This window comes from Macrotis lagotis, chromosome 2 (genome assembly GCF_037893015.1).
Source record: "Macrotis lagotis isolate mMagLag1 chromosome 2, bilby.v1.9.chrom.fasta, whole genome shotgun sequence".
Classification (NCBI taxonomy): Eukaryota; Metazoa; Chordata; class Mammalia; order Peramelemorphia; family Peramelidae; genus Macrotis; species Macrotis lagotis.
This window is the reverse complement of record NC_133659.1, coordinates 137,500,943-137,523,051: the sequence shown is the minus strand read 5'-3', so window position 1 is coordinate 137,523,051 and position 22,109 is coordinate 137,500,943. Positions and strand designations below refer to the sequence as shown.

The window sequence follows — 22,109 nt, the reverse complement described above, 5'->3', positions numbered from 1 at the left end:
GTAGACTCGCAAGTATTTCATATTGCCTATATTTTGAATGAACTTTCTTTATCTCTTGCTGCTGGAATTTGTTGATAATATATAGAAATGCTGATGATTTGTGTGGAATAATTTTTATTTCCTGGAACTTTGTTAAAGTTGTTTCAGATAGTTTTTAAGTTTATCCTCTAGCATTCTCTATATACCATCATATCATCTGCAAAGAATGATAGTTGTCTCCTCATTGCTAATTCCTTTAGTTTCTTTTTCTTCTCTTATTGATAAAGCTTGGGAATGTTTTTAGCTTATAATGCTTTCATGCATTGTTTGCTGAGGGTTTTAGATAGGTTCTACTTCTCATTTTAAGGAAAATTCATTTATTTCTGTGCTCTCTAATGTCTTTAATAGGAATAGAAGCTATATTTTGTCAAAAGCTTTTTCAGCATCCAGTGAGATAGTTGTGTAATTTTTGTTATTGATATGGTCAGTTATGCTGATTTTTTTTCCCCCACTATGGAACTAGCGCTGCATTCCTGGTATGAATTCCACCTGGTCATGGTGTATTATCCTGGTGACAAATTACTGTAATTTCTTTGCTAATATTTTATTTAAAATTTTAACATTTTTGTATTATATAATAATAAATAACTATAATAATCTACTATTTGATAAATCCAAAGATTCTAGCTTCTGGAATTGCTGGGAAAACTGGAAAATAATATGGCAGAAACTTGCAGTTTAGTCTATAATTTTCTTTCTCTGTTTTGGCTCTTCCTGGCTATCTTCCTAGATATCAGCACCATATTTGTTTGATAAAACTAATTCTTTACCTATTTTTCTAAATAGTTATATAATATTAGTTATTAATTGTTCTTTAAATTTTTGGTAGAAATCACTTGTGAATCCATTTGCCCTTGAAGATTTTTTTCTTAAAGAGTTCATTGATGACTTGTTTAATATTTTTTTCTGAAATGGGTTTAAGTATTTCATTTCCTCTTGTGTTAATCTCAGCAAATTATAATTTTGTAAATATTAATCCATTTCATTTAGACTGTCAGATTTTTTTGGCATATTGAGGACAAAATAGCTGAATTAGCTTTAATTTTCTCTTAGTTGATAAATTTTCAACCTGTTCATCTTTGAAACTGGTAATTTGGTTTTCTTTTTTTAAATCAAATTAACCGAAGGGTTTTCTGTTTTATTGGCTTTTTCATAGAAACAACTCTTATTTATCAGTTCAGTAGTTTTCTTTCTTTAAATTTTGTTAAATTTTCCTTTGATTTTCAGTATTTATAAATTGGTATTTGTTTGGGGATTTTTAATTTGTTCTTTTTCTAGCTTTTTTAAAGTTATATGCCCAATCCTTTGTCTTCCTAAAAAATCATAGTCCAGACCCTCTGATCCTTTAATGTTGAAACTGCTAAGTCTTGTGTAGTCCTGCCTGTGACTCCTTGGTATTTGAATGTTTTCTTTCTGACTGCTTGCAGTATTTTCTCTTTGATAATTTTTGAATTTAGCTACAATATTCCTTTGAGTTTTAAGTTTGGGATTTCTTTCAAGAGGTGATCGGTGGATTCTTTCAAGGGCTCTTTTACTCTCATTCTAGGATGGTAAAACAACTTTCCTTGATAATTTACAATTATTACAATTACTATTATCCAAGCTCTTTTTTTTTTATCATGTCTCTCTAGTTGTGTCCAGTAATTCTTAAAGTATCTTTTCTGGATCTGTTTTCCAGATCACTTTTTTCCTATTTGATACTTTATATTTTCTTTTATTTTTCCTGTCTTTTGATTTTGGATTCTTGATGTCATAGAGAGCCATTAGTTCACACTTGCCCAGTTCTAACTTTTAAGGATTTGTTTTGAAGGAAACAATTTAGCTTTTGTACCTCCTTTTTTCATTTGGCCAATTTTACTTTTAAAAGTACTTTCTCCAATAATTTTTTTCTTCCTTTTGGCTAATTTCAGTATTTTAGGAGATTATTTTCTTCAGTCTATTTTTGTGCTTCCTTTTCTAAACTGTTGTCTTTTTTTCCTTAATTCTCTTGTAGAACTCTTTTCTTTGACCAATTTTTATTCTATCTTTCCTGTTTTTAAAAATCCTTTTAGAACTCTTCCAAGAGGATTTTAAGAGCATGAGACCAATTCATAATCCCCTTTGAGGCTTCACATGTAGGCATTTTGTTACTGCTTTCCTTTTCTGAGATTGTGTTTTAATCTTCCCTGTTGCCATAATACCTTTTTCTGGTTAAGACTCTTGGGAATTTTTTTTGCTCGTTTTAAAAATTGAGCTCTGCTTTTGGGGTACAGGGAGATAGTCTCCAGTTTCTTGTGTAGGGGTCAGGTCACTGAGGCCTCAGATGCTGGGAGCTTGCTCCCATTATTTGGGAGGCCTGACCCAGTCGCACTTGTTGGTTTTGGGGGTTCACAGTATGCTGTCTACACTGGGCCTGTTGTACACTGACCTGCCTAGCTGGGAACCAGAGGATGCAGTTACAGGTCTGTGCTGTGACTAAGGGTCTTTCTTCCACAGGTTTCCTTGCTCCCTGCCCATGCTGGGCTGCGCTCCCCTTTTACCCGAGGGAGGCAGACCTTTCCTGAAGTCCCTTTAAAATATCTTGAGCTCAAAAATTGTTTTACTCTGTCTTTTTGTTGGTTCTGCCACTCCAAAGTCTGTATTGAATGCAACCTAACTGTCTCAAATTAGTTTGTATTGGACTACTTTACATATTTTTTCTCTTTATAGTATATATAGTTATATATGTACTTGTCTCCCCCATAGCAATAAACTTGTTGTAGAAAGTAGATATTATTTCATTCCTTATACTTATCCCTAGCACTTAACCACAATGTCTGGAGCATTTTAGGTACTTAATAAACACTGAGTGATTGACTGAATTATGTGTGTTATTTGTCAAGTTTGAACAACCATTGCCTATTCACCAAGGATTAACCTCTGTTCTTGATTGGGTGAAGTAAGAGTCCAAGTGACAGCTAGAACCAGGGTGGCTGAGAGCCAGCAGCAGAAGCAGAACAGCTATTGAACTCAATGGGGTAGCTTTTAGAGAAATTCAATTCAATAAGCATGGCAGGGGTGGGTGGGGGGCAGCTAGGTGGCTCAGTGGATAGAGCACTGGCCCTGGAGTCAGGAGAACTTAAGTGTTCAAGTCTGACCTCAGACACTTAACAATTACCTAGCTGTGTGACCTTGGGCAAGTCACTTAACCCCACTGGCCTGAAAAAAAGAAAAAGAAAAAAAACATATTTGGTTGGCCATCTGCTGTACTAAGCAATGATGATAATTACCTAGACTAGGCAAACAGTTCACCTCAAACAAGGTAATGGCAGTGGAGTTAGATCCATAAGGAAGTGTCAAGACCAACACATGCAAAATAAAGGTGAAGCAAATTCTGAGGAGGAAAACATATACAAAAGATTAGGTTAGCTAGGGAATAGTGAGCATTAGTCCAAGATCAAACCCAGATAAATTTTGCCTTGGAGTAATTGATTGAAGATTGAGTGTACTAATTCTGGTTTTCACTAGAGGGAAGCATATCCTCACCCAAAGCTTAAAAACAAAAAAAGTTTAACAGTCTGTCTTATTAAACTGTTTTTTTGATATTATGGGAGCATGGATTTCTAAGAATTCAAGGCAGAGCAGAGATATTTTGGATAAGCCATAACTTAGACTAAATGGTAAAAAAAAGTTTTTCTCACTTTATTTAGTACTTTTGATATTGTTTTTCTGCAAACGTTTAAGATTGAGAAATAGAATGTGGAGAAAAATTAGAAGTTTCCTGAATAAGCATATAAAAATAGCAAAGTAAGAATTTCTTTAAAAGAAATAAATTATGTCTTCAACCAGATAATCACTGGCTTTTTGACTTTATTATCTTATAACTTATTAACTAGTGTTTTTAATAGGTTTTCTATAAATATGATCAACCGAAGCATGACCTGAATGTTTTAAGGAAGATTAATTATAATAAAATATCAAACAATATCTTGTATATAATTTTGAATTCAATACCATTTCTAAGTTTGTTGTTGACTTATTTTCCATGTTCTGCTTCATAGTCATTTATTAGTTCCCACATGAGAATCCCCAAAACTTTGAAGATAGTTTTTAAAATCTTAAAATTTTTACATATTGTAACCTAGCAATTGTTAATTTTTACCTGATAGGCTTTAATTCAGTGTGAACAATTAAAGACTGAACTTGAGAGACAGAAGACTAGATTTGAAAAAGAACTTGTAATCCAGCAAGAGAAACGACTCAATGAAAAGGAGGTCTTGAGACAAGAGATGAAAAAAGAACGGGAAGAACTGGGAGCAACGGTAACTAGTGTTAAATGTTTAATCTCTAATTGTTGAAAAATACATTATTTTGTGCTCTTAGATATAAGCAAATCCTTATTAAACTAGTTTAAAATTTATAACAGTCTTGTTTTCATTGTCTCTGTGACTATATTTTTCCATTTTGCTTTGTCTTAAGCTTTTATTTAAGAACTTTATATCACTAATCTTTATATAAAATATTACATTCTCCACAGAAGTATTATTCTGCAGTGGCACATCATCATAGGTTCTTAGTAGGCTTACCAGACATGTGAAAGCTCTAGCAGGTTTTTCTATGTTGGAAAGACTTCAAATTCCATCTGCTGTAAGAGGATTACCTCCCTGAGAAAAGAAGAAGCTTCTTGAGGAGGCTGACCACATCACTCTGTAAAACCAAGAAAAAAATCAAAATGGGACAGTTCTGTCCATTTATTTTCCAGCCTCCCATTTGTGTGGGGACATTTGTAGAGTGACACAGTGAAACAAGATGCTCAGAATGTTATTTGGAGAACTTCTATAAATTTAATTGAAGAATGTGTAATCTCATTGTTGACAACCTTATTCAAAGGCCAATGAATTAATTACTGGAGTTGAAGTGTGTGTTATTATTTATGTTCTCACCATAATGAAGTCAGAAGATAAAAAGGTATCAGAGCTAGAGGATAATGTATAGATTCTCCTTAGAGAGGCAAATGAAGACTCAGTTTTATCCAACAACATTTCACTATATGATGCCCATTTCACACACACATACACACACACACACACACACACACACACATACATGCAGATAAATATATATATATATATATATATATATATCTGTGTGTATATTTATGAATCTTATCGTGACAAACAGAAGATAACTGATTGTTGATGTGAGAGTTATCTCTAGTGAAACCATCAACTTAGTGTATAAGAAGCAGCTTCAGTGAGCCTGATAAAAATCAATCCCAAACGAGAAAAAAGAAAGATGATGAAAAGAAATACATACAGTTAAAATGACTGACCTGATCTATTTAAATAAATTCTTGTTACCAGAAATGTGAAATGGATAATGGCACAGATATTGGCATGAGCTCACAATTCCCTAATCAAATTTAACAAACAACAAAACATTTGCCACATAGCCAAAAAGATCACTTCAGACAGCAGGCATATGATCTTTGTGGTAGGCAATAAGCACAAGTTCTGTGATAGGCATTGAAGCCTTGGAAATAGTAGCACCTCCTGCTATTTAGCATAGCTGTTGCAGCCATCTTCTGGGGAAGGACCTCTAATAAAGAAAAGACCAGCCAACTCCACCACATGCCAGCCAGTTGTTGACAAATATGGCAGAAAAGACAGCCTATCTGAAGCAGAAGAGTTCCCTGTGGGAAAGATAACTACCAACTCCTTGAGCACCATTTCCTTTCATGGGGATGGCTCAGAACCCATGCATCTTGAGATGGGCCATCCTACCAGCCCACAGACATCAACCATCATCTTAGGAGGCAGCCTCTCTAGAGATGAAGCCCAGCAACTGTTTCTGCAGAAACTGCAACCACCGAAGATGGAGATACTCCAGAGTCCTTAACTCTATTAAATTAATTCAACATAAGAAACTGATTCCATTTTATCAGAGGAAAATGAAATTAAAGAAGGGACATCGGCATCTGGTTTGCTATTGAATTCTAAGGACCATAGAATTTTTCTATCTGACTCACTGCTAAAACCTTTCATATATGTTGTCTCTCTGCCCCATTAGAATGTGAGCTCCTTGAGAAAGGAGCTGTCTTAATTTTTCTAGTTGTTTTTAGTGCTTAGTACAAGATTTGACATCAGACAAAAGTTAAAAGAAGGTATATCAGTACTTTAATGGAACTGTAGTCTCATTGAAACACTTGTTGCTAGTGTAAATCATATTTGCTGCTAGTGTATAAAGTCCATATTTTCTCAGGTTATATAATTTTTGGTTCATGTCTTAAATTTCTATATATAAGCCTTTCCAAGGGATCTACTTAATATTCAGGAGGCCTTCCTCTAGTTCTTATAATATGATATGGATACCAGTGCAAACACTTGAGTTGTCTTTTTATTATTCTTTACTGCTGATACACCTATTTCCTTTCCTTTTCTGATCACACCATCCTTGATAGCAACTTTTCAGTAAGTCTGGCTAATCAAAGAATATAATTATGGAGGAAAAGGAAATATTTGAGGAAAGAAAATGATCTCAGTTTTGGACATACTGGGGATTTTTTTTTTTGGCCTTTCTATTTCCCCCCTGAAACTTTAGTAAATCTAATTGTCTATAATAAAAGCTACTTATAAGGTGGCTAGGTGACATAGCACTGGTCCTGGAGTCAGGAGTACCTGAGTTCAAATTTGACCTCAGACAATTAATTATTGCCTAGCTGTGTGACCTTGGGATTATTGCCTAGCTGTGTGACCTTGGGCAAGTCACTTAATCCCATTGCTATAAAAAAGTAATTAAAAAATAAAAGCTACTTATTTTCTATTGGTAATCTGAATATGTGATTAACAGACATTTCTTATTTGCCTGGTATGTGCCACCTACAACAAAGAGGATTTTTTTCTTGAGTTTTTGTCATTATTTTTTTTAACCTGCATAAGTAATTCATCACAGGTCACAAAGCTAGCACGTATCAAAAGTAAGACAAGAACCTAGATCTTTTTACCTGGCCCTTATCCACCGTGCCATGCTTCCTAGCATGTTTGGTTTTGTTGTTTGTTGTTTTGGTTGGTTTTGTTTTGTTTTGGCAAGGCAATGGGGTTAAGTAACTTGCCTAAGGTCACACAACTAGGTAATTATTAAATGTCTGAGACCAGATTTGAACTCAGGTCTTCCTGAGTTCAGGGCCATTGCTCTATCCACTATGCCATCTAGCAGCCCCCTAGCATGTTTTTGAATGGAATTGTATTCCTCCTTCAGGAAAGTTCATCTTGACAATAAGATGCTGAGGAAAGAATTAGAGTTTCAAAATGTGCACCAGGCTTTCCTGGTCTGATTATTCTATCTGAAGCCTTTGCCCCTGTCAAAGTAAAGGACTTACCTGGTGTCAGTGTTCTTCAAATCCAGCAGGGATGCAGCTGCATTTCTTACTTCTGTCTTGGCAACAGATGCAGTCGGGGCACCTCCTGTGGCTTCGCCATGGTTGGTTTCCAGATGGTAGAAATGGAGAAAAGGAGGGTATGACAACAGGAGAGGAGACCTCAGGAAGTGGATGCTAGGAGAGAGTGTACAGGAAGTGACTGGAAAAAGCCCTGGGTGGCAGGGGGGAAAATCACTGGCAAGGAAGGAAAAATTAACTCTGTGCTTTAGTTTGGCTGACCTGTCACATAAGATCAGTACATTAAAAACTGTAACATACTGTCTTTGGAAAAAATACAACTTGTGTTTACTAGTTGGCAGTTAAGATTTTCTGTTATTAGGTAGCAATAGCTAAACTATGATTATATTTTTGCAGTAATAAGGCTCTTGAACTTAATTTTTTTAAGGAATGGAAAAAAGATGCCAAAGAAATCATTAGAATTTAGTTTATTAAGAGACAGGATAGTGTAATGGATAGAAAACTAGCTTCAGAACCAGAAGGTCCCACCTCTGACACATTCATCCTATTCCCCCTCCAATCTTCAACCCCTTCCCAGCAATTCCTTTCTTCTCCACTGTGTTCATATAAGGCTAAGTCATTACCATCCTAAGAAATAGCCTTCCCTAAACAGAACAATCCCCTCCATATTATCCTATATCTTCCTCTTTTTTTTTTTTTCAGTAGTCACCTAAAAAAGCTGACTACATTTGCTGTCTCCATTTCACTCTTCAAACTTTCGGATTCTGACTTTGCACCTTATTACTCAAGTGAAACTCCACTTTCTTAAGTTATTGATGATCCTCTTAATTGCCAAATCTTAACATCCTATTCTTGGACTTCAGTCTTTGTCCTCTGTTATATCTGCTACTGTTACATATTGTCTTTGATATATTTTCTTCCTAGTTAATCCCACTTCTCTGAGTTTTTGTGATTTTCTTATTTACTGGGTCTTCTCCTACCTATTTGAACATTCCCATTCTTCCCCCCCCCTCGTTCCCTTCCCCCCATTCCCATATTCCTGCTTTTCTCTCCCCTCCTTTTCCTTTCCTTAGGTTAATAATCATTTTTATTCATACTATTCTCAAATTCCATATTAGAATTCTCATTGACAGTAGATATTATTTCATTCTTCATACTAATATCTCAAGTGTTTAACCAATGCCTAGCATATAAACAGGCACTTAATTTTTTTTAATTAATTGAATGACCTATATTGGTAGAGGAAATTTTCTCATTTAGGAAGTTCCATATACTAACCAGTGACAACTCAGTGGTTATCACATATAGTTTTATGTATGTATGTATGTTGATTCATGTATATAGTATATTTTAAATATAAAATTATACCAATACACATATGTGTATATTGTGTCTGCATGCACAGATATACCTACACATTTGTATTTATACATAGACATACATTTACATATATAGTTGTCCATTTTGCAGATGAGAGGACACTAATGTTCAAACCAGTGAAATAAAGTGATTTGCCCAGAGTTGCCTAAATAAATTTATGAACTAGAAGTAGAACCAAGGACATTTGACTAAGTCCTTTTTTTTTTTCTTTCACACCATGCCGTTTCAGTTATACTCTGATCAACTGCAGTTTCTGCGAGCAGTATTGCACACAGATTGTATTCAGATAAAGCATTTTGATAATGAAATGAACATTTACACAAAGTAGAATTCTCTGTAGTTCTCTTGGAAAAATTGATAATTCCTAAATGACTCTGAATCAATATACATACAGTCACTGTACCTCCATTATTTCTGTTTATTACAACTGTATTCACAGGGAAAATATTTTTTAATATTTTGTTCTTAATAATTTTGTTAGGATTTTGTTAATTGTTAATAATAAACTTTTAATATTTTGTCAATATTTAATATTTATTCATCAATTTATTTTTTATTCTGTTAATAAATATAACATTTATCAAAAATTAAATATTCATTTGGGGTGATTAAAATTATGAAGTTAAAATGTATCATTGTTTCAGATTTATTTTCTATTTGTTAATATAATACTACATATAGTGCTGTCATTACCTAAATAAAAGGTAAGTTTCCTTATATTTTTTTTTCTGACAAAAAGTGATTCCTTTAAGTAGATAGTACAAATTAGAGTCTAAAATCCTCCCAGGTAAATATAGTTCCGTTTGATATAAAGCACAAAATCAAACTGATATGATAGAAAACTTTAAGCTATAGATCAAATTATCCCAATTTCCCTGTTCATAGAAGCCCTAATTGTGAAATACCATAAAGGTATGCCCATATTTTTAAGAATTGAAGAAGATGACCTCTTTAAACCTTTCCAACAATTAGGTTATATAGTTCCTTGTGAACATGTGAACCGTGAGACCCTTGGGGAAAACGCCTTTGAAAGACAATTGTCAAATCCCTGTTTTTAGATTTAGATAAAAACAATCTAACTCCTAATTGAGGCATAGGCCTGAAGAATGAATAAGAACTATGGCACACAGTGTAAATCGTGAAAAAGTTGGGGATAAATTAATGCACCTGTTTCCAGGAGAAGTTATAATTTAGAAATAACACAAAGGTATACCTTAATAGTTGGATTGAACCTTTATTTTATTAAGAAACACCTGATATTTCTTAAGTACCTTTTTATTTTTATTCAAAACTTTCCTTTTCTCTTGCAGATGCTCTCATTATCTCAGAATATAGCTCAGCTAGAAGCTCAGGTTGAAAAAGTTACAAGAGAGAAGCTGTCAATAGCCAATCAATTAGAAGAAACTCAAAAACAACTTTCTTGTCATGACGTGGACCTCACAGAGGTAAAAAGAGTTTGGGGGGGGGTACAATTATTGAAATAAATACCCTTTTTGCTAGAAAAATAAAACTATGTGACTATATCTTTTTGACATCAGAAATAATTAAAAGCAACTAAGAAAATAAGGTTAATCCAAAGTGAAGTTTTGGCAAAACATTTTTAAATGAATCAAAAGGATTATTTTGTCAAGAGATAATACCAGTTTTCAAACAACTTTCACAGTACTTTTAGTAATTTGCTGCTTATGATTTTGAAAAGCGTACTTAACATTTTTAATTAAACTCTGGATTCCTTATACTGGAACTTACTCTCCTTCCTCTTATTTTTCTTATAGATTTTTTTTTACTAGTCTCTAGTTGCTAGTAATATTATAATCTTTAGTTTTATTCCTAGTCAAAGGATATTGCCTGAAAAAAACAACCTAGATTTCTCCCATCCTTAAAAATACTCTCATCTCTATCATCCCCTCAAACCATTCTTCTTATTTCTTTTTCTGCCTGTTACAACAAACTCTTAGAAAAAATTATCTAATCCTGATTTTGCTTTCTTTTACTAACATTTCAAACTTTTTTTTGCTTCCAACCTCATAATTCAAATGAAACAGCTCTTTCCAAAATAACCAGTTATCTTTTAATTTCAAATTTGAATGATTGTTCCTCATTCTGGATTTTATACTATACTTTCTTTCTTAGTTTTCCTTTATGACTGGCTACCACTTCTCAATTTCTGTTTCTAAATCATCCATATATCTCATTTTTTAACTATAGATAACTCAAAGTCCTATTCTGCATCCTTTTCTGTCTATAAAAAAAGGCCACAGCTTCCAGCATTTAATTATTTCCATGTATATGGATCCCCTACCTAACAGATTGTCCTGATCTACTGAGCTTCAGGTCCCATATCTCCAACTGCCTATTGAACATTTTGAATAGAATGTCTATTAAACTGAACATGGCCAGGATGGAGTTCGTTATTTTTGTACCTTTCCCATATAATTCCTAAGTTCCCATTTTTTCCCCAGGGTTACAACATATTTTTAGTCATCTAAGTTTATCCTCATTGTCATTCATTTTCAATTTTTCATTTCCAAGTCTGAGCCTATGACTCTATATCTCTCTCATTCATCTTCTTCATCAACTTTAGTCATCACAGTCTCTACAACTCACCATAATACAGATCCTCTTCACTTTTCATAGGAACTCTGTTGGTCTCTCTGCTTTGTTATTCCCCTCTAAATTATTTTTCATAAAGCTACCCAAATTTTCCTAAGATAGCTGTCTGACCAAATCACTCCCCATTTCAACTGAACTCCAGTGGTTCCCATTTACCCAAAGGATCAAATAGAACAAAATTTCTCTTTCAGGCATTTAAATACAACACAACTTGGTCACAGCCTGCTTTTCTAATATTATTATATGCTACTCCTCCTCCATACCTTTTATGTTCCAACCAAACTGACTCTATTGATCTTCACACACACCCAATATTGCTTCCATTTCTTCCACAGATGGTCTCCTTTGCCTGGCAGTCACAACTCTGACCTCTAAAAACCTTAATTTGCTTGAAGTCTGCACTTGTAATGTCATCTTCTACATCTCCTACCTCACTTTTAAAATTTTTTATTGAAAGAAATAGACAATATATTTTGATTTGCCATTTTTAATGAGAGCTTTGTGGTAGCTCTGCTTTGTTTACTAAAGCTTAGTAAGCCCATGGGAGGCTGCATAAAATCGCACTGCAGGCTTCCTGGGCTTTAGGGCCCTGTAATCTACATGAATACTTTCTTGATCCCCTAGTTGCTTGTTCCCTCCTTACTAAAAATGTCTTTTTGTTTGTTGTTGAATTCACCTTTATATGGATGTGATGTTTCCCAATAGAATGTCAGTCTGAGAGCAAGAATGATTTCATTTTGGTCCTTATATCTCCATAATCCCCAGCTGTGGACTTTGTATGTCCTATATACCTTGCTCGCTTTGCACCCTGAGTTCTTCAATATTTGTTTCAGTATCTTAAATGAAGTTAAAGATGATATGTTTATCAACCTTGCAGATACCACAAGCAATAATGGATCACAACATCGACATCCAAAAGAATCTTGGTAGACTATAATAATGGACTCTGATAAAATGAAGTTGAATCAAAATAAGCTAAATTTCTTATACTTAGGTCCCAAAAAGCAGCATTGTAAGTAAAGGATGGGAGAAAGGCAAGTCAGTCAATAGTTAGTATTCTGCAAGTTCAATATATGTTAACAGAACGGAGCAGCAACCTACAAAACTAATTGGTTTAGACTGAATTAATACAAATTTAATATCCAGAAAGAGAGTGAGGATTGTGACTAAAATTGTGCCATTTAGGCTTATTCCCAGGGTAGTAAATTTACTGGTGACCATGCCTTCCTCCTTCCCAGAAGTAGCCAGTCCTTTAGCTGCATCTAAAGCCAAGAGGTATGCTAGTTCATTACTTCCTCTTCCCTCAGATACCTCCTGCTTGCCTTAAGCACCAAAATTGCAAGTAAGACCTCTGGTGATAGATGATGGATCTACCACATTGCTTCATGTACATCCCACATCTAAGCCACTGTGTTCCATGCTGGGTGCCTTGGGAGTGATAGATAATACCATACAAGGATTTATTGAAAAATATCTAGTCCAGAAAAGAGAAAGTTATATTGTAGGGCCTAGTAACTATCTTCAGTTTTTTGAAGGAAATAAATTTTTTAAAAGTGAAAGACACTTTAGACTTGTGCCTGGTTCCACAGGACAAAATGAGTTCTATGGGTGGAAATTGTACATCAGATTTTTTTGTTAACATAATGAAAAATTTCATCATAACTTACTATAGTTGAAAGTAGAATGGATTGCTTCAGAGTATTTAGGATGTCTCATCGCTTGGGGGTATTTAGGCCTAATTGTTATGGATATTGTGAAGATTATTATTATTGTTATTGTTGTTGTTGTTGTTGTTATTCATGGTGAGAAAGGACCAACACACTTCTGGGATTACTTTTTGAAATACAAGCTGTGTATCTTGACGTCTAGTTGTGAAGAGACTTGTAAATCTAGGTAACTAGATTCATATTTAAAAATAGAATTCAAAATTCCCTTTTCATAGTTCAAATCCAAAGTTTCTTGAAAAGTATATGTTGTTCAACACTACATTTTTTACTATCTATCCTATGGTTCTTTAAATACTGACACATTTGTATGTCATTATTACTGTATAAATACTTCTTTAGGTGTTAGGTAAAACTAATTATTTTTCTTATTTCCTTTGGTTTTAAAAATTGCTTATCACATCATAACTAGTTGAGGCTTTATAAACGTTTATAATGTGAATTCATAAGCATAAAGGAGAAAGCCAAACAGATTGTGTCTGAAGAGGTTATGATTAGTAATAGTTAGCTTTTAAATTGTATAATGTTGCTTAAAATTTATATATATATGTTAAATTTATAAAATTTATGTTTATATTATATAATAAGATCAGAGGAGGTGATGTCTTTCATATATTCTGGTTTTATGTATTTTTAGTTTTTCTTCTACTTTGGCACTCTTAATTTCCTGTTTAAAGTTTGAGACTGAAATCATTCTGTAAAATCTTAAACTTTTGTGATAAACGTTTTCAACTCATATTGAAGACATTTCAATTTGTTAAATTGAAATAATTCTTCTAATAACTTAATTATTGCCTTTGGTTTCTAAGGGACAATTGTTAAAAATCTATTATCAACTCTTTCCCCTATATTGTTACTGATCTTCATATTTCAAAAGGAGGAAGATTGTCTAGTGTATTCAAATTACAGTAATATCCATAAAATTCATCTTTTGTGGAAATTAATTATTAGAAGTAATTATTAAATAGAAATGTGATTAGAAATAGCAATGATAATAAATTTAATAAATTTAAAATATTAATATATTGGATTACACCATTGTTTCTGATATTTCGTAATTGCATTATGCTTTTTAACTACCACATATGTTAGTTAGCATAGTGCATCTCTTTAAAAGCCACAGGGTTTTGAAAATTATAAAAATAAAGCAAAATATAGAGGAAGATATAAATTGTACCCTTAAAGTTATATATTTTCTATTTAATAAGGTAAAAGGCTATTTTTTTAAATTACATGTCTTTCTGGAATTCTATTCAAAATATTTTATAAGTATGTTATTTATTCCATTATATTGTAGAATATTCTTCATTAGATAAGTTTTCAGCAATTAAATTATTATTTACAAAACAAAATGGCATAGTAAATTTTAAGTTGTTACCCAAGAGTAGATAACTAAATTCTGGCACTGTATTCTCAAGTAGAGGAAAAATACAGATTATAAAAAATTAAACTATTCATCGTACAGTTTTTCACTTTTGAAAATGCTTTTTAGAAGTTTTATATCAAAATAATTTTTAAAACAACCCTTAAAGACTCGAGTATTTTTGGTAATACCATGATTTGTACTTACAAATCAAGTATATTAATTTGAAAAAAATCAATATTGTTGTTAACCAGATTTTAAGTTCAAAGTAGATGATGGCGCATATTGAAAACATAATATATGGAATTCTTTTATAACTTCTTATCATTATGATGCATTAAAACTTGGAAAATGAATGTTGGGAAAGCATTAACTTGAAGTCCTAACTTTCTCATTTGCAAAATGAGAAACACAAGTTCTAGGGGGAGGCACAAGGCTTCTTGCAAGAAAATGTTCCTTGGCATTCTGAAATATTAAATTAAATTGTACTTATTTTAAATAGCCTCTAGGGGGCACCAAAAGATCTAATTGGAGACATCCCCAATAGATTACATTTAAATACCATGTTGTCTCTGTAATCTAACAGGTGTGTGGAGAAATGCGCTATCAGTTGAATCAAACCAAAATGAAGAAGGATGAGGCAGAAAAGGAGCACAGAGAGTACAGAACAAAAACTCTAAGGGAGCTTGAAATTAAAGATCAGGTAAGACATAATACTGGAATGACTTTGCAGTTATTGAAGACATTACTAGAATTATTTCTAAAGTTAGAATTATTCGTGTTATGGTAATTCATTATAAGACTATCTCTTAATGGCAACAAGCCAGCTAATATAATTAAAGATTTCATTCATGACAGCAAAATATTATTTATTAACTTTCACATGAAGTGCTGTGAACATAACCACTTCATCTTTCTCTCTATCTGTTAAACATTCTCAATCATAAATGTACATTTGGGTATGTGTATATATCTAAAATAAGAGAATATGCTAATATATTTTGAGTATAAGAAATATTCCTATACCAATTTCTTCTGAAAACCATCTCAGATGAATTTTTAGATTAATTGAAAATTTTGAAATTTGCAATACAAGATGAGGTGATATGTAAATATGTCAATCAAATTGATTGCTGGCAGTGTGGGAACTAATTTTGTGTATTAGATAATCACATAGTACTTTAGCTTTAGAAGCTTTGAAATACTATAAATATGAGAGGGAACTACTACTGAAATTCCAGTTTAAATAGATATTTTACTGTCATGTCTTTTATTGAATGAATGTCTATACCAATTTTAATTCATAAGAGAGAGGAAAAAGATGAAGTTTTCAGGGAGACATCTCATTGGCTGAGTTCTGATTATTAGTTTTTATGTTTCAATATGGAGTATTTTAGGTGCATACCACTTTTTATATATACTGTAATCATATGAATATTTACATAATCATTTAGTCTTCTTAAAAACGGGATATATAATGATTATTTGTGTAATCAGTTTTACAACTGATTTAAGTCAGCATCATATAGTAAATGTAATAGAAGAGGTGAACCCTATTCAAAATTGTCCATATATATACATGGAGATAGAAAAAGATAATCACATCATCAGTTTTTCTATTTTTTGATGTTTTATTCTTTTAATGAAACTGGGTAATATGATAATTAAGTGAAGAAATTAGACATAAAATATCTGGAAACATTGAATTAGGAATTTATATGAAAACTCTGCCATTGAACTCAAAGTATAAGAAATTTTTTTTAAATAGTGCACAATTTTTAAAAATTTTTAAGAGATAACCTAAAGTAGACAGTGAAAATTATTTGGACTGAATATGAAAATAACAGACTGCTGTGTGATCTTAAAAGGTTGCATGCCCTCTCTGGGCCTCTATTTCCTTATCTGTTAAATGTAAAACACCAAAAGATCAATAAGGATTTTTTTAACTTTTAAAATTTCATAATTCTCTATAAAGATATCTTTAAGTATATTTTTAGCAGACCCACTGGCCGACATATTATTTAATAGATCTGAGAATTTTCTTAGGTTCTTAAGATCTAGTGAAATTGAAATAAAGAGGGGGAATTCTTGGTTTTTGACATTAAAAAAAGTCATCCTATTAGTGTTGTTCATTAAATGGAAAATTTAAAGTAACCTGTTTTTTTTTGTTATATTACCATTGTTTGTCTTATACAGCATATCCTAGGCATAGGACTTTATTCTGCCAAAGAAAATGTAACAAAGGAAATTCTATTACCTTACATACTATTAACACCTTGTCCCTTCTTTTCCAATTGTTATAAAGTTCACTGTAGTGACATAACTCTATATTATTAATAGCTATTTCCCCTGTAGCAATCTACACATCATATTATAACTGCAACTAAAATAACATTTTTGAGACTGAAATTTCAGATTTAAGGAATAGATTAAAATGTTAAGATTTTTCTATCTTATACTACATTCTTAACACTCAGAATTATTTTTAAAAGTAAAGCTTTAGATAAAAATTCTACTCTCTAAGAGGCTGTGACATTTGACATAAAAATCTTTGCCCAGTAATGAGTGTACATTGTCCTGTACTTTTAACAGAATGTGAAGAAATCTCATAGGTACTTGTTGTCACTCGAATTTGTTGAACAGATTTTTTTTTTTAAAGGACAGATAGTGGTGTCTTGTTTCTGAATAGTTTGGAATGGCAAATAGCATTTGTTCTTTGGTCTTTCAGCTATGACCCGACCTTCTGGCTCTGAGACCAAAAAGGTATTCTCCGTGGCTTCCATCTGCACACAGGAGACAAATTTACATTTGACTTTTAAAAGTTGGACATATCATAACTGAAACACCAATACCAGAACACATAATAAATGTTTGTTTTCCATTCATTTTCCTGCAAGAAAAACTTTTTACATTACAAAATTGTTTACATTTTTTTTATTCTTTCTTCATTACTTTTCCAGAAAACATGAATTCTTGTTCACATTTTAAAGGTAGTTTAGAGTGAACCCCAACTATGTCACTGAGATATTGTGAAAATGAGATTGTGTACATTGTGTGTGTGTATATGTGTATTAAATAGGATAATTGTTAGATCACCATATTAATTTTCCCTCCAGCCAGAATCAAGACTTTGATTAGAAATAAAGGTTAGATAGGCAACATTGAGAGTACATCTCCCCTTTCCTTTCACACACACACCCCATATTTATGGTAGAAACCGACAGCCAGATTGTTCTTCCCATCGACCCTTTTCCATTTCTTCAGTTTGCAAAGTTTCTGTCAACTTCGTTGGTTGCTTGATGCACAGAAAAGATATTTGATGCACAGGGAAATGAGAAATCTGGGCTTTTTAAATTAGGATTTAATTTTATGTTTGTAGACAACTTTTATAATTTTATACATTGGCCTGTATTGGGTGTTGTCATATTCTTTGTGAAATAAAGTGAAGTTCTAATAAATCTTTCACACTCCTTATTTGTTATAATGCACAATTGGTTGTGTTATCATTAAACTCCATCAAGAATTAAAAGAAAAAAGTCTTGAATCTATTCCAAATTGACAAGCTGTCCTATCAACAAACTAAGGAAATATAATTTAGTCCAGTAGGGGGCTTTTGAGGGATGTGGTTAGTCTGCTGTTCCTTCAATTATAATTCTATCTAGCGTGGAGATTCTTAGTGTCTGAAAGAAGCCCAAATATATGTTTATTTTGAGTGTCCTATGCTCCATAGACTAAAGAACATTGCAAGAAATGATATCTCATGTTTTGGTTTTGAGAGCCTTTGCTGGCTCTTAGAATTGGATGAGTATGAAATAGAGAAAATTTTGCCAAAGCACAATGGTATTTCAAACACCAATGGTGGAACTATCTCTAGTCATTCTTTATGACTATAAGAAACTAGCTGTAATTATGCAGAACAGAGTGGACAAGTACCTCTTGCTCTATGGCATTACCTTGTATTGCAACAGTGCTAGGAGATTCTTTTTTTTATGCATATGAATATACACATTCTCCCATGTCTGTGATGCTTCAATTAGAATTTTAAAAAAATGTATTTTCTAAGGTTGTATTTATTTCATCAAGAACTGGTTGTGACCTTGCCCTTTGGGCCTTGAAAGTCACTCGTATGTGAAATAGGCCTTTTTTAGGATATTAACAGATGCTTTATATGGCACAGTCACCAGCTTGTGTAGCCTTTTGTTCTGTAAAATGGGCAAATGACTGGCTAGAATCCCAAATGATTTGGCTTTGATTTGTTTCAGGACATAGAAGGTATTTTTAAGTTTTTTGTTTTCTAGAATTTCATAGCTAATCTATTACATATTTCATTCAGTGACTTAAAAGATGGAATATAATATAACCATATTATGTGGAACTTATCATTTATGGGAATATGATTAAAGTATAGAAGGAAGAAATAAAGCAAAATTGTAGCAGTATCTTATAAATATTTTTAATAAGAAGCTTAGCAAGTAAAAGTGATGTGTATGTATGTTTTTGTAAAACAAATATAGCCCAAAGTTTGTTAGTAACAGTGAAGAATTTGTGGATTACTCAGACCTGTATTTTATGAAACTCAGCAATTTGATATTAAAATGTAAAAAGTAGTTATATCTATAAAGAAATATTCCTGATAAGCCTATGAACTAATTCTGAAATTTTATTTTAATCATTGGATCCCTTAGATCCATAATCTGAGAGTATGAGAAACTGGAAATTATGAAGAAGGAATACTTCCAGAAAAGAAGTATGATTAAAAAATTTAAGAATTGTTCACTAATTAGAAAAAACTAAAGGATTACTCCAAAATAATGTTTTAAGTACTTAAATCTCTATCTTCAGTGTTGCAGAACAGAAACTGAATGCAGAAGATAGCGAAGAGATGTAGTCTCACAGTTGAAAGGTACCTCCCCAGACATCTAGTCCAACCTACATCTAAGAACAACAAAAATTGTCACTACAGGATACTCATTAAGGTGTTTTGTCTAGCTTTTCTTTGAAGACCCTCAGTGAGGGGCTACCCATGGCCTCCTGAAATAGCATATTCGGTTTTTTGAAAGAGTTATTTAGGAAGTTTTTAATTATATCAAGCTTAAAAAAAGTTAGCTCTTTGTAATATCCCTCCATTGCTTCTTTACAGTACAATGTGTCATATGTAGTATATTCCAAAGCAGGTATATTACAAATTCCAATGTAGGTATATACAAAGACACCAGAAATGACACTTGAACCTATATATATGGATATAATGGGTGAGAACCCCACCCCCAATACTGCAATTGGAGGACCTGGGTTCAAATGTCACTTCTGGTGTCTTTGGACAAATCACCTAATTTTCTCCTGAGTCTCAATTGCCTCATTTGTAAAATGAGGGGAATTGGAATAGATAGAGGTCTCTTTCTGCCCTAGGACTATATGACCTTAATAGGAAAGTCTGCCAGATTCTTCTGCCACCTCCTCTCAAACATTGGAGGATAGTCATGACATACACGGTTTTATTTTCTCTAAAGATCCCCATTTTCTTTAGTCAGTTTTCTTTTGACATGAACTTAGGACCTTTCACCAACTTGTTTGTTTTTATCTAGACCCGTTCTAATCTACTGGCTAGACTAACCTGAAATCCTAACAAAGGATTTCAGCTATTGCCAGACTAGAGCAAAATGAAAGCTTGGTACTCTCACAATTCCTAAAGAACATAGCCCTCTTTTATACCTAAGTGATTATTTGTGGGGTTTTTTTTAATTATACTGAGTTTGTCATCCATTGAAAACCCTGAGCTCTTTTGGCAAACAGTTTTCTAGCTATGTCTTTGCTATCTTGTACTCATGAAACTAGTGCTCTACATTTTCTTGATTAACTTAGTTGATTTAACACTTACTCTAGCCTGCACAGATATTTTGGAATTCTGATTCTACCATCTGGTAAGTGAGCTGTCCTTTGCACTTTATGGCACCTACAAATTCATCAAAGCCTTTAAGTAACTGATAAAATTCTAAATAGGCCAAACATAGGTCCCCTAGCCACTGAAGTTCCTTTACCAAGATGTTATCAGATCATTAAGGAATTTTCTTTTTGTTTGTGTGATTCAATTCTTCTGAGATCTACTATTACTCCTATCATCTAGTCTATAACTCTCTATAGGGAACAACTTCCTGATAGTATTATGTCTTGCTCTTTGGAATTTTTTTTACTAGATTTTTTTTTTAATAATAGTGATAACTATCCTTATTCTTCTTGAGATTCTTACTGGGACATAGCCTAGGTTATTGATAACTAACTTAAATGGAAACAGATTCCATTGTCACATATTGACTTGGAAAACCATAAATTAACATGTTGTGTTTTGTTAAACATTTTGTTCAAATATTTCCCAGTAACAGCAGCACAAGAACTGTGAGCTGTGAACTGTTTGAGTTCTGGCCTAGGTGACCTCTTGAGGCTCATATAGTTCACGAGTTCTATAAACTTCCTGAATGTCATATAGAATACATAATATATATGTTAAACATAAATAAATGAATTGTGATGTCTCTCTCTATTTTTCAGGAACTATAACATATTTTATATTATAATAACCATAATATATCATAGTAATTATATATAATAAAATATAATTGATATTATTGTGATCATAATTGTCATAATTATTGTATCTATTGATAAAAAATAAATAAGATTGAACTTTATTGTCTTGTTTCTAGGAGAGTCCTATGTATGTATTGTGTAGCGTAGAAGAAGGTAGTTATAGCATTGTATAGCTGTAGTTTAGACAGCTTCTGTCTGGTTACAGCAAATGTTGCAGCAAAGAATAGCAGACACATTTCTTTCTACATAATGTAAGGAACAGTAGTGAATCGTACCTTTCACAAGGCAACACCATAACCAACCAATTTAGTGCCTGAGGAAAGAATATAAAATCATGTCATTCTGACCCTAATGGACAAGTGAAATTTAAAATAATACATATTTTAATATTTTTATACATGTCTAGTTGTGTGTACTCAAGTCCTTATGCTTGTTATGACACTGATTAGAATGACTTCCAATTTAAAATAAAGACTGGTAAGCGCTCTCTCCCACATCCGTTTCAATTTTGTATGGCCTGTGTTCCCAATTAGTAGTGGTTATTGAGTACTTATTATACACTGAAGTAAGTGTTATGTAGCAAAACAAATAGAAGAAATAATTCCTACCTTCTGTAGACTTAGAATATACTTAGGAGTTTGGAGGAGTGGGGGGAAAAATGCATATATGGGGAAATAATTCAAAAAATGCAAAGCAACTCTTCATAACACCAATCTAATATAGTATAACTTTCTGTAGAATACAACTTGGAGTAGAGAAAACCTGATTCATTGTGTGTGATGCTATAAAACTTTTGTTTTAAAACCTATTCTTTGTCCATATAATTAGAAAAATTGTTCCTATCATAGCCTATCTGAGGTAGACTTTATTTTTTTTTAGTTTCTTCTCTTAGTTTGCTTTAGGCTGAATGAATTGACTTTTTTTTTTTGCTTATGGTATTTCAGTTCGAAAGGAATTTCCCAGAACAAATGTACTGTATCATTTTATGCAGTTTTTTGAAAGCCTGAACGTTTCTGAAATTATATTTTGTATTTAGACAGTTATCCATATT

The 22,109-nt window shown here is 32.6% G+C and overlaps 1 protein-coding gene across 5 annotated transcripts in view; it reads left to right on the top strand.

The window, feature by feature from the left end:
* SDCCAG8 (SHH signaling and ciliogenesis regulator SDCCAG8) overlaps nucleotides 1-22,109 on the top strand; it is a 296,601-nt gene that overhangs the window by 79,139 nt on the left and 195,353 nt on the right. For all 5 annotated transcript variants that reach the window (XM_074222889.1, XM_074222887.1, XM_074222888.1 and 2 more), the window contains 3 exons: nucleotides 4,167-4,319; nucleotides 10,084-10,218; nucleotides 15,060-15,176. In XM_074222889.1, the coding sequence (XP_074078990.1) occupies nucleotides 4,167-4,319; nucleotides 10,084-10,218; nucleotides 15,060-15,176 (405 nt within the window). The remainder of the gene's footprint in view (nucleotides 1-4,166; nucleotides 4,320-10,083; nucleotides 10,219-15,059; nucleotides 15,177-22,109) is intronic.